This window comes from Cynoglossus semilaevis, chromosome Z (genome assembly GCF_000523025.1).
Source record: "Cynoglossus semilaevis isolate Cse_v1.0 chromosome Z, Cse_v1.0, whole genome shotgun sequence".
Lineage (NCBI taxonomy): Eukaryota > Metazoa > Chordata > Actinopteri > Pleuronectiformes > Cynoglossidae > Cynoglossus > Cynoglossus semilaevis.
The window spans coordinates 8,298,616-8,311,782 of NC_024328.1; the positions used below are offsets into that span (position 1 = coordinate 8,298,616).

The 13,167-nt window shown below is 39.2% G+C and overlaps 1 protein-coding gene across 1 annotated transcript in view; it reads right to left on the reverse strand.

The window, feature by feature from the left end:
* adamts3 (ADAM metallopeptidase with thrombospondin type 1 motif, 3) overlaps positions 1–13,167 on the reverse strand; it is a 90,523-nt gene that overhangs the window by 13,538 nt on the left and 63,818 nt on the right. The window contains exons 11-16 of the mRNA XM_008336198.3: positions 12,254–12,367; positions 10,931–11,076; positions 8,817–8,992; positions 7,349–7,482; positions 5,702–5,825; positions 1,539–1,619 (exon numbers count right to left, since the gene is read on the reverse strand). Coding sequence (XP_008334420.1) covers positions 1,539–1,619; positions 5,702–5,825; positions 7,349–7,482; positions 8,817–8,992; positions 10,931–11,076; positions 12,254–12,367 — 775 coding nt within the window. The remainder of the gene's footprint in view (positions 1–1,538; positions 1,620–5,701; positions 5,826–7,348; positions 7,483–8,816; positions 8,993–10,930; positions 11,077–12,253; positions 12,368–13,167) is intronic.

A 13,167-nucleotide genomic window follows, 5' to 3' on the forward strand; every position in this document is an offset into this window, starting at 1 on the left:
TTATTAAACACCATCTAAACAGCTGTGTTTCTTTATGGAGGTCTGACACCCAATCACAGCCAGAGTATGATTATTTATATGCCTGCATCGTCTGCAGTAGAAAAGCTGACATCAGCCATAAGGACCGTAAGGCTGGTACTTTACTAACATTATAAATCAGGACTAATTTAGCATCACTGTGGGGACTGCGCTTAAACACGGTGCACAGTGTTTCCCAAAGGTTTTAAATAACAGGACAATCTGGTTCTTGGCAGCTATGACGCAGTCACTCCACGATGAATGTTTTAATGAATAGATGCATGGGTCTAGATCAGTGTTTTCCCAAACTTTTTTTCTGGGGACCCATATTTTAAAAGTCACAAACCTTCACGACCCAAGTTAATAGACATTTTTTGTAAACTCCTGGGAAACATGATGCGATATGACCCCCCAAAAAATGTCTTGCATCCCACCCCCAAAAAAAAAGAAAAACTCTTGCGACCCATCTGAGGGTCGCAACCCAGTCTTTGGGAAGCAATGATCTAGATTAAGAAAACAGCACACAAATAATGTGGGCATTTACACCAAGAGAAGTCAAGTAGGTGACGACAATTAAGAACAAATGAAAGTGGAGGAGCAAAGAAGCTGCTTGATCTAGTTTTTTTTTAGACATAACATTAAGAAAAGCCAATCATGAAGATACCATCTTCATTTTATAGCTTTGATTAGATGATCGAAACGTTCATAAAGACTAAGTTCAGCAATAACAGGTGTGACAAACCCCCTCTCTCAAAAAACGTCTGGTTCTTTAAAGTTTTGGTGTTTTCTGTGTGATTTTTCTTTTAACCACAGCTCAATAATCTCATTATGGATTAAGGATCCTATAATATCGTCTACATCATTTTTCCTAAAGACTGGGTCAGGACCCTCAAGTGGGTCGCAGGATATTTTTTGTGGGTCGTCACCCATCATGTTTAGAAAGAGTTTACAAATCATGTTTATTGACTTGGGTTGCCAAGCTTTGTGACTTTTAAAATATGAGTCCCCAGAAAAAAAAGTTTTATTTTTACAAATAATTGTTTTTCGCCACTACTGCGAAAAACGATAAATGACTGCATAATCAGTTATAACTACTATAATTTTTTTTAAATCTTTTTGGTGACATTTCTTCAAATCACTTTACGGGTGAACTTTTATCTCACAGAGAATCTCACCGCCGATGAAAACAAACATCATAAATGGCTGCTGTTTCATAACAGCAGAAGATAATTGCACCGCTACCTTTCACTGTGGATCATACGATGTAAAAGCTGATCTACTCTGACTCCGTGGGGACGTTACATTCCGGGGAAAATGCCTCGACAGAGCAGAGTAGATTGATAACAACGGTAATTGAAGTAACAAGACTGCAGCTGTTTGCAGCCTGGGCAGTGACATGCAACTGTGTAAACAAAAATTAATTTCCAAAAAAACAAAACAAATGGAGGAGAAGATGCTGTCATTTTTTTCATGAATCATTTGGATCATTGTGAACGTACGTGTCAGGGTGTCACACTTACCAAGAATTTGAGGAGAGGCCTCGTGTTCTTGGATGATCACATGCCTTGCTCCGGGAGAAAGATGAAACATCTTAAGGTAGCCTTTGCCAAGTTGACAATGGCAGCGATAGTAGGAGGAGGTTAAGGAAGACAAGATGGAGAGAGGTAAGATTTTCAGGTCTAGACATGGTCTTTCTGTTTGCAGGAGTGGGCATCTCATGGGTTTCTGAAATGGTCTTTACAAGGTGTTTTGAAGGAAATATTAGGAGGAGGTTTGATTGAAAACAGACCAAACATTGGTATTTATATTCGTCTGCTGACACATTGGTGAACTTGTATTATTAATGTGCAGACAAAAACGCAAATATAAATTAACCCTTCGGTCTGCTGAAGGAAAGGGAAGGGGTTTCAGAGTGCAGAGAGGCAAAGTCACCTTCTGCCACGGATGCCCACGTCCTACAAACATACTGTCACTCACCAAGTACATTTCTAGCGTCTTCCGTTTCATTTAAATAAACATTTCTTGCTCCTTTTGGCAAAAAGAACGCTCCTCTGGTCTTCCCTTTAAAATAATAATAAAATTAAAAGAAGTCAGTGTCTTTTCTCTTTCCTCCGCTTCGTTTGTGATTCATCATAATCCAGGCCAAGAAACCGCTAGATAAAGTCAGATTTAATTAGCTAAGCATGAAACTCTGGGGCTATCGCTGCATGAGAAGGCAGACCAGTTGGCTGGCAGGCTCGCGCTTGTTAATCACCAGTACTGAACTGGAGTGGTGTAATTACTGGCCCTTGGAGTTGACAGACAGGTCCGACGTCCTTGGCGTTCTGATGCAGATGCATCGCTGTTGGAGAAGCGTTAATGGATTCAACTGGATCCACATAAGAGCACAGCCTACGACAGATTATCACTATACAATATATTAAAATAAAATAAAAAAAAACCTTTCGCTCCTGTGACTCCAAACGGCAGGTAACTCTGGATTGACAGAGCTTTATAACAAATCTGAGTTCTGTGATTCTAAATAAACATGGGAAGATTGAGGTCTTTAGGGACCAGGAGTGAACCAAGCACCAGTGAGCCAGTCATGTTTTAATCATTCAGCTGCAGCAATTCTAATAATATCCAGCTATAGACCCTGAACCACTTAACTCTCCAACCACATGATTTCAGTTAGTTTGTTAGGCAGTTCAGGCAACTGGTCACATTAGACACTAGACACATTCAGATTTAATGACTGCATATGGCCAAAAAAAAAAAAAAAAAAAAACTCTCCTCTTTTACCAGCCTCTGTCAGATAATGAGCCTGTGGCAGTTTCTACAGTGCAGTCAGATCTAAATGGACACTTCATTAGTAACAACTAGAAACACTAGCATTTCCTGGAAATTCTATCCAGTTAAACATCCATCTGTGCTAAAAGCTTGGTGGGGGGGGGGGGGGGGAAAGGCATTCCATTCTGGGCTCTCTTGCTTATCTGTTTGCCTGTTAAAATGAGGTAGATGGTAAAAGAGAGTAAGATGTTAGGGTGAAAATGGACATATGGAGATGGAGATGGAACGCAGCCTGTGGAAAATGCTCAGAAGCTCCAGCGTTCCCGTCCGTCTTACATAATTGATGTTAAATATAAATCTATTGATATATTATTTATAACTAATGCAGTGCTTTTTAGAAAACAGGCTTAAGATCCATTGTGTGATGTGTGGAATCACAGATGGGACTTTTATAGAGGAACCTCCTGACGCCAACTTTTCAACTGTAAATGTCAGAATTGAAACCATGTCAAGCCATAAGTTATTATCTCACGTGAACACAGGGAAATTACAAGTAGCTTCCTGTCTTGTGAGACCGACCACCACTCATGCTAACATCCGCTACTTCAAAGTTAATGATCTGAAGATATTTGTGTGTTGAGTGAAACATTACACATATTAATTTAATACACTGTAGCACAGCACTGAAACGTCCTAGAGGGAGGAGGAGGAGGAGTGAGGAAGAGGGAGGAAATGACAATAGATTTCATGGCACCTCAGATAAATCTCCTCCATGGCTTCATGGTAAGCAGGATGTTGGGCTAATTTCACATTTCAGTATAGCATAAATGTCCTGTTCAATTAATGTTCTGATTTGGTAATTAAACAAACCAAATGCTAACATTTACACTCTTGCATTTAGCAGAGAGCTTTTAAGCGACTTACGAGAGGAAAATAAACATTCCAGCTACAGAGAGGAACTCCTGAGAGCGGACTGCTATTGTGTGGGATTATTCTTAACCAGGGTGGAGGTAAGTGCAGAAAGTAGAAGGGATGTACAGGGAAATAGACAGGGTGGTGCTCGCTAGCTCATTATTTAATAATGATAATCAATGCACAGCATAAAACCTTTCTGGGAAGTTCTGTCCTTGTGTTTTTTCCTCCTTTTTTTACTTGTCTGCCCCTGACTTCAGTCCATAACTCCAACTGTGCTCAACTCTGACTTTCTGTTTATTTAAACAAAAGGCTTCATTCAAATGCAGTTTAAATAATGCACTCCATTCACCGCACAAAAGGGTTTTAATAGTGTTAGGAGCAGCTGAGTGCACATGAAGAATAATAGGACTCTCAATGAACATGTATTTTATCAACATAAAATAGTACTTACATGTTAATAGAAATTGATTGCGACGGAAAGTCTGCGCTTATTTCCAGGTATGGAATTTTGTTAGCCGACTAAGGGCGGACATCAAAATCTTGTTGTTGATACCATCACACACTGTACGAGTGATGTACGGACAAAGTTCACAATTCATATACGACACGACCAGAGAGCACATGCTATTCATAAAGAAGAAGCGCTACGATACTGTGCGCTGAAAGTTCGAAATAGAAGAGGCGCCGGCGCATCTGGAGTCGGAGACGTTTATTGTGTATTTATTGTTTATTACGTTTATTGTGGACAGTGCCACAGCTCTAGCAATCTCGCCTCCATATTTTCATGCCACCGACGCCTCGCCGTTGTTACTATCACTTTACGCAGACACACACTGAGGGAGAGGTGCTGCGGTCGGCTCAGGTTCTACTGTACAAAAGAATTTGTCGGCCGACCAAAAATTTAAAATGTTGAAATAACTTTCAACAAGTTTCAAGTCTATGAAGGGCAAATGATGACTTCTTAAGTGAGAGTAATTATGATGTGTTAAAAACGACCAGATACTCAAGACCTGTTCTGAGGCCATTTCTTTTCTTCTTCTTTTAGTTCCTTGAAGATAATTTGTTTTTTTGTGATTAAAAAAGGTCTGAGAAGAATTATTGCATTCCACATTTAATTTCCTTAATCAATGGAAGCTCTCTAACGAGATAGAGTCGTATTATGTGGATAAAAAAACTAAAGACTTAATAATAATAATATAAACCAATGTTTCCTCCTCTGAATACTAATAACTGCTGCTGAATGGGAGGATTTTAATTTAAATAATTTTTTTTAAATCTCTTTGCATTTTTGTCAGGATGTGTTTGCTTTATTATATTTTGGGATTTCATTTCCTCTAGCTACGCAGCTACAAAGGGCTGGTGTTGGATTGGTGGGTGTGAGAAAAAACAAAGAATATAAATTTGGCCTGTGGTAAAAAAAAAAAAAAATCATTAAGCCAGTCCAACAATGTCCTTTGTTGATGAAGCCATAGTCCCTAATTAAAACTGACAACTGTGCAATTTGGTTAGGAAACGTAGGACAGATATATATATGAAAAAAAGACAAAATCAGGGAAATCTGCAGAGTAGTATTGTTTGCAAAAGGAGATTGTAAGCAATCTGTTGCTTAAACCATAAAATAAGGATTGTCAAGAGTGTTCCCTGAAGATGCCAAGACTGTCTCTGAGCATAGAATTGAGGAAGAGAGTTGTCTCTTGTTCTACTATGTGATAAACAAATAGTAGTTTTGAAACTACTACCCGTCAGATGTATCTGAAGCCTGGCTGTCAGCGTCCTACTGTAACTCCTGGGGTGAAATGGGATGACCTTAAAAGACTATTACACCTACTCTGACCATGACTGCACTCCCAACTAACATCATAGGGGCAAAGGACACTCCTCTGAGGAGGAAAATGTAAAAAAAAAAAAAAAAAAAAGTCATTTATCCTGAATGTTAAGTCTCAACATGCAGAAAAAGCATAAAAAAACGAAAAGTATTTTTTAATTAATGAATTCTTACCAGGTTTTTTTGGAGTTCTAGTGAAGGTCCCTTTGACTGTGCGACAGTGGGAGTTGTCCCCACCACAAACCCCACACCTGTCTTCACCTTTGTTTGAGCCTATCTCCTTGTCACAGCCCACTTTCTGCAGAACCCAAATGGAAAACACGTCAAAAGACACAGACACACACAGAAATCAGAACACCACCTTTTAAAGAGCTTAAGTAAATTAAAGGTTTCCTCACGTTCATTCAGATGTATTGAGTGAGGTTTTTTTTCTTTTCATATTAATAATTAGACCTTGATCTGGTGAAGGGTTTAACTAAAAACCAATGCATGAGCTAAAGAAGAAGAATGACACAGGTAATGACGTTATGATGATTTTCTAATGATGTGTTGTTGTGTGAGACCAGAAAAAAAAGAATTAATGATAATATTTTGACTGCGGTCTGAGACAATTAAATAAAACATGTTTATGTTTTATAGAAATAACTGTCTAAGAACAGACGAAGAAGAAAAGGGAAGAACCGTTCATGACTTACTTCCTGGCAGAAAGATATATATATATACTTTTTTGTAAGGGTCTGTAAAGATTTTGAAGAGAACTAAAAAAAAAAACAACATGTGGGGGTAGAGGGGGTCTTTTAACAGTTTCAATCGTAAAAGCCGTGATAATAAGAAAACTTCTGTGAGCCTGAATGTACCAAGCCTGAATGTACCAAGAATCTCAACACGTATTGACCTCGATCCATATAAGTTACAAGTGCTACATGAGTGGCACTTAGGAGCACCAGGTACTCAATCTGACTCAGACCTCAGTGACAGTACTCTGCTGTACTTCGAGCAGACCTGGAGTACGGTCAGGGTTGATGAGGGAACGTGTATTCAATGATCCATAGGAAAAATGCGAAGAAGATCAGTGCCACAGAGCAGGGATGGAGTGTTTTTTTTCTCTATCCATTAACAATTAAAACGGTAACAAAATAATGATGTTTCGGAAATCGTTGTAGCGTTTCTTCAATCTTTGCCGATGTTTTTGTTATTTTATGATGCACCAGGAAGAAAAGTGTGACAAAAAAAATCACATGGGACTTGTCTGACTTTTGTTCAGCGATTCTGTGTTGCTTTTTCACTTCAACAGGGGTCGCTAGTGTAAAAAAAGTACAGGGTTTGTGGCTCATTCCTGATGTATTACTGCAACACTTCATTAAGAGTGGACGACGAGTTTTGCTGTGCTTGATATTTAATGTGTTTTATTTTCAAAAAGACACTCTTGGGAAAATTTTTAGAAATGTAAAAAAAAAAATCCGGTGTTGCCTGAAAACCACAGTATTTAAATTGTTCTTCAGTTGCTGCTGTGGGATCAGAGATTCACTTTAACAGCTATTATATATGTGTATATATATGTACATATACATATATAAAAATGTGTTCTTCATGAGAGCCCCTCTCAGTCAGGGGTGATTCCACTCCTTGTCATAACAGCGTTTTTAAAAGCTGACTTTGCAGTTTGTTGCTGACATTAAACTGAACACTGAAGTCTAAAAAACACCTCAGCACTGTTATAGCTCGTGGCACCTCATGTGAATTACTACCAGGTGGAGCTCTCACTATGACAAGGTCTGTAAAATAAAGGATAAAAAAAAAAAAAAAGAAGCGAAAACTCACCACACATTCTCCACGCACACAGACACTGTAGGCGTCTTTGTAGGAGCACCGTGTCCCGTCGTGGACCAGCTGCTTCATGTACGCCACGTCTCCCGTTTCCTTGGACTGGCAGTACAAGTGACACCTCTTGTTGCCTATGAGAGAGAACATAAGATTGTCAAACAAGGGAAACTGTTGCAAAATATAGTCATTCTTTCAACTCTAAATGCTTAAATCTTTTCAAGCCAGAGCCAATCTCTGACAAAACTATAGGTTTTTTTAACCTAGAGCCTGTGAGACACTTGAAATTTGGAGATGTCTCTAAATCAGCACTTTTATTGGTGATATGTTTTGGTATTTAAAAAAAATGTTATACTATATTGATCCCATATTTGGGAGATTGTTGTGTTAGCAGCAGACATGCTGTTAACAGGCTGCCCCTAGCAAGCTCCAAGCATGTGGATCCTCTGGGAATTCAAGGCAGGCGTGCCAACTGCCACACTGTGGAACCGTAAGACTTGGTAAGAAAAGTTCATTCAACAATAGCTTTGTTGAATGAACCTAATGGCAGCTCACTTCACTGTCTGTTCTGGTTCTGAGATCAAGGTAACAAAACAGTTACATCTGTTATATTTCAGTTAATATATAATGTATAATATTAAAAACAATATATTTGTGTAAAGCCACAGAGATAGAAACTGCTGCTGAATGTGCATGACCCTCAAGCTATTAGAAAGCAGTACATTAGATAAAATACTTAAATATGTCAAGTCAGTCCTTGTGTGTCGATATTTTCTTACAGTCTTAGTTCATTTTTTTTTATTTTGGTTTATTGGTTTCCTGATGTGATTTTTGTGCTGAAATGTATCTGTTCTACTTGAGCAGTTTTAAGTAGATTTTAATGCTTGAACACATTGCGTATATAATTGAAGTTATAAAAAGCCTTTTCAGAATATACGGTAATTCATATTAAAGTGCTGCTTTTATACCTTACAGCTTGGAGGCTATTTTAAACCAAACACAAAGGTCTGAACTTTCCACAGAACAATGAACGTCCACATTCTAGCCTCGCTTCCCTGCACTCACTTAGTTTATCAATTTTTTTTTCTTCCGCTCGACCGACTTTCACCACTGAGACCAATTTAGCGGATGTAAGTGGCAAACTTCTCTGTGAAGCCAGACCAGAAAAAAGCTATGTCAGAGAAAGAATCAAAGTCTGAAATAGGATATGGGTTCTGCTTCCAAAATAATCCATCTAAAAGAGACATATTAAGAAAAGAAAAAAAAAACAGACACAAAAGAGAAAAACTAGACACGAACCCCAGGTCTGTTAGCAAGTGTCTACAGCTGCAGTGATCACACTTATTCAGGTTTCTCCAGTTAAGACATTTTATTCCAAGCCAGTGAAGTTTGACTGCAGTTACAACCAAGCAGCTGCACGGACAAACAACACATCAGCTGTTTGGTTTTTTTTTTAAAATAAACTCACTATCGGGATGCTCATACGGAACCCAGTGGTGTTTGGAGCTTTGGAACTCGAAGTGTGAGTTGCGCTGCTGGCACTGCTGGGCTCGAAAGTCTTCATAATGCTTTGGGCAGTCGTCTGTGTTGCACAGCTGATACTCGTAGTTCACTCCAGGGCAGTCCTGGCCCCCGGTGGAAGGTCTGGACCAAAGGAGAACATGGAAATAAGAATAAAATAAAATACAAGTCAGTCAACTGGACACTAGTACTGGTACTGAGTGTCAGCTGACAGAGAACCATGAATATCTGCATGACTTTATACATGCATGACACAGCACACCACTGCACACAACCAAATGTGACCTCTGCTTTTAACCCATCACCAAAGTGAACATTGAGCAGCTTTAAGGACCAGCAGAGCAGTGTGTGGGGACGGTGCCATGCTCAGAGCACCTCAGTGGCAGCTGGTGGAATCGGACCTGAAGCCTTCTGGACCCAAGTCCGATTCCTTAACTACTAAGCCACCACTGCCCCTAAACTTTACTGATGGAAGACGGTGGATTAATTGGACAAGAAGAAAAAAAAACGATGGAAGAAGAAAGTAAAAAAGAGGAGACAAAGATGAGAAATGAAATGTAGAAGAAGAGGGCGATGACGAGCCAGAGTCAGAGGGGGAGGAAGAAGAAAAGGGAAAAAAAACAGGAAGTAGAGACAGAAGAACATAAGGAAGAAAAAAGAAGGAAAAAAGAGGTAGAGGCAACATGTGATAAAAGAGAAAGAAGACATTTTTTAGATTTTAAAATACTCTATTGACAAACCTCCAGCCTCACTCTGGCTGTCACACTCCGCCACCACAGGATTACGTAAAAGTTTTATAATAAGAAATGAGATGTAGAAAAAAGAGTAGAGCAAGAGATGAAGGAAGAAAAAAAAAGAACTGAAGGAAGAACAACAAAAAGGATGAAGAGCCAGAGGAAGAAAAAAAGCATGGAGAAAGAAAAAAAAGAAATGAAGAAAAGAACAGCAGAGGAAGATGGAGGGGAAGAGAAAAATATGAGGAAGAAAAAGGAGAAGAAGAGGTAGAGCAAGAGGAAATAGAAGAGAAAAAAGAGGTGGTCCTGTCATACTGGATACTGGACAGCTGCCTGGACAAATAAGTTTGTTGTGGACTGCTGCGACTCACTGTATACTCCACATGCTATGTAACCTCATGTCAGACCACATACAGAGAAGCAGCGTGTCAGAAAATGTCTGTTTTTTGGTCTGGGTTTGTTGCAGCAGAAGGGACTTTTTTTGTATTATTCTTGTTAAGTATCAATGAACACTTTTTTATGTCGGGCAAATTTGGCATTCAAACAGGCTCTGTACACCCAGGGGACAGAGTCAGAGTTTAACAGCAGAGCATGCTAAATAAATATTTCATGCTACAGTTTATAATTCATTTGTGTGGCAGGAATAAGAGGATGTTAAATGACCATGAAAGTGAGTGAGTTTTTCAAAACGCCCCACAGGCTGTGGGTTTTGTGAAAAGAGATTTATTATTAAAGTTTGAGCTTGAGTGACTGTGTTAAAGTGACTGGTCATTAATATTAAACCCAGACACAGAGAGAGAAAAACAATGATCTTGCTGCAGGTTGTTGAAACAGCACCAGGGGGACATTGTTAAATGGAGAAAGATTTTTTTGTTGTTGTTGCAATAGATGAATTAAAGAACATTTAAAGACTTCTTATTTCGATTTTTAAGATGGTTTGATTATAGGGTTGACAACTTTACAAAGTAAAAAACTTTTCAACGATGTTCAGACGTGCTTCACGGCCATCACAGCTAGTTTAGAAACTCACTGGGACAGACTTTAAATAGACAGACAATAAAAATCAGCCAGAGGGAAGAGCATGGAGGGAGGGAGCAGGAGAGCTCTGAGATTCACGGACATGTCATCTTTTGAGTTCGTGGAGAATAACAATTTCACTATTGTGAAACCTGATGCTCACTCAGTACCACTTTGTGCCTCACGCTAAAGTGCAATTCAGTCTGATGTTTATGTGTAACTAGTGAGTGGAGGACTCTCGGTTATTCTTTCTTTTCCATGTGCTCAAAAAAAAATCAACCAAATAGAAGAGACAGGAAGGGTTACTTACGCTGGGTTATTGCACAAACGTGTCCGGAATCGAACTCCAGTTCCACATGAGCGTGAGCAGGAGCCGAATTTGCTCCAGGATCCCCACGCCCCGTCTTGCTTGACCTGATTTGGATTTTTCCACATGCAGTGACCTTTGTAGCACCACTGCAAGTGAGGGCAGAGGAGGAATAAAAGTGAGCCAAACAATACTATTTTAGAGATCCATCAAATGATAAGAGTGGAAAAAATGTGGAAACACATGGCCAAAAGTATGTGGAAATACTGTCTGTGTACTTCTGGTCTGAGTTCTGTGGTCTGGCCGGTGCACCTTATTTCCAGCTACAAATGCGTTCTTACGTAATTAACTTTTTTTTTTTTTTTTTTTAGGAGGCACTGTCACATGTCATTACATGTCACATGACTGCTCATCATCCTCTCTGTGCCTGTTGCAAAGAACAAAGGAATGTTTTTATTTTACTCATGCATGCTATGGAGGACTTGGCCCCCACGTTGGGAACCTTGTTGACATGGCTGAACTACGATAAAACTACAGTAGCCACCGGATATGGAACGTTTACACAGATCTAGCTCAAAAAACCAGTGTCTAAACAGAGCCGCTAAGTACGACTCGGTCCCTGTAGTGTGTATGCCAGGCCTGTAAGTGACGCTATGTTACCCAATCTCTAACACATTGTTTACCAAAGACTGGGAAACAATGTAACCCTCAGGTGGGTTGCAAAATATTTTTTCTCAGTGATCTCTCATCATGTTTCCCAGGAGTTTACCAATAATGTCTATTGACTTGGGTCACGAGGGTTTGTGACTTTTAAAATATGGGTCCCCAGAAAAAAAGTTTTGGGAAACACTGATCTAACGTACCAACACTGTAAGAATTTGAACCGGAAATTCAGAGCGGAACTGTAAACAAACTTGAAAAAGAGACACAAACAAGTGAAGATGGCTAACTGTAGCACACAAAAGAGCTGAATTTGCTTCTCCAGCATGATCAGAAAAAACATGCTTTCTATCATTGTTGTTATTGGGTGGCGATCAGCAGGGTTACTGGGGTTGAAAACTGACAGAGAGGCAGAGCTGATTGTATCATCTCATTCTGTGCCACTAACATGGAGACATATGCTCTTTGAGTTTTCAAACCTCTCCACTCTCCGCCCTAACACTCCGTATCCTCGCTGCATAAACAGAGCTTTAGTCACTTCATGCATATTTTTATGGATAGACACTTTTCCTAATATACAAACAATGTCTCTATCCCTCACACTATCCCACAATCCCTTCATTAAAGTTATATCCTAGTCTTATCATACACAACAGAAAAACTTACTTTTCCAGGAGCACACTCCGTCCCATCCAGAGGGGGGCCCTTCTTGGTCTTGCAGAAGTAAGGGTTGTCCGGGTGACTGCACCACAGTTGTTTGCAAGGGTCAAATGTGCGAAACTAAAACAAAGAGAAAATTCAGAGCATTAAGTAGAGTAATGTTGGATTTAGGGTTTATTTTTTATTTATTTATTTTTTAATCAGAGCACTTTCATACACTTCACAGACACTTCAAACCCATCAATGCTCAGCTGTGTGAAAACTTGTAATACCTAGAATGTCGTTTTACTGTTAGAAGATGTTTTAGAAGGACAGAGAAGAATATCAGAGCAGCAAGAAAGGACACAAAGGGCCTTGTCTGGGCCAAAAGGTAATTCAGAACAATGTGAGCCCTTAACATCGATACCAAAAGCATTGAAACTCTCTCACTCTCTTAAAAAAAAAAAAACCTTGTTCCTTCTTTGGCTGATTTTATTTTTCTCACTGCAATGATTTTCACTGAGGCACATGTTTTATAGATTTGTCACCAACATCATCAATTCCTTCAATCACTGGAAGAGAGAGACTTGATCAATCGAGTTGGACTTTAACTTTGCCTATAAAAATGGTGTAAACAATGAAGGGTGTCACCTACAGGGCAAACAGCTGAATTGCTGTTGTCACGGTAAATGAGTTAAACACAATGATTTATTTATAGCAGCTAAGCCCATGGAAAAAAAAAAAAAACATTTAAAAAGAATCCCACCTCAGTAAGTCAATGAAAAGAGTACCGTACTCTTGCATGCACTACTGCATAATAAAGTGTTGTGAAAAATCTAGAAGGGAACATGAATTACACTTTTTAAAACATGTTTTAGAAAAACATGGAATTTCAATCCTTTCATAACACAAGGTCAAGATATCTTTTACGATGAATGCCG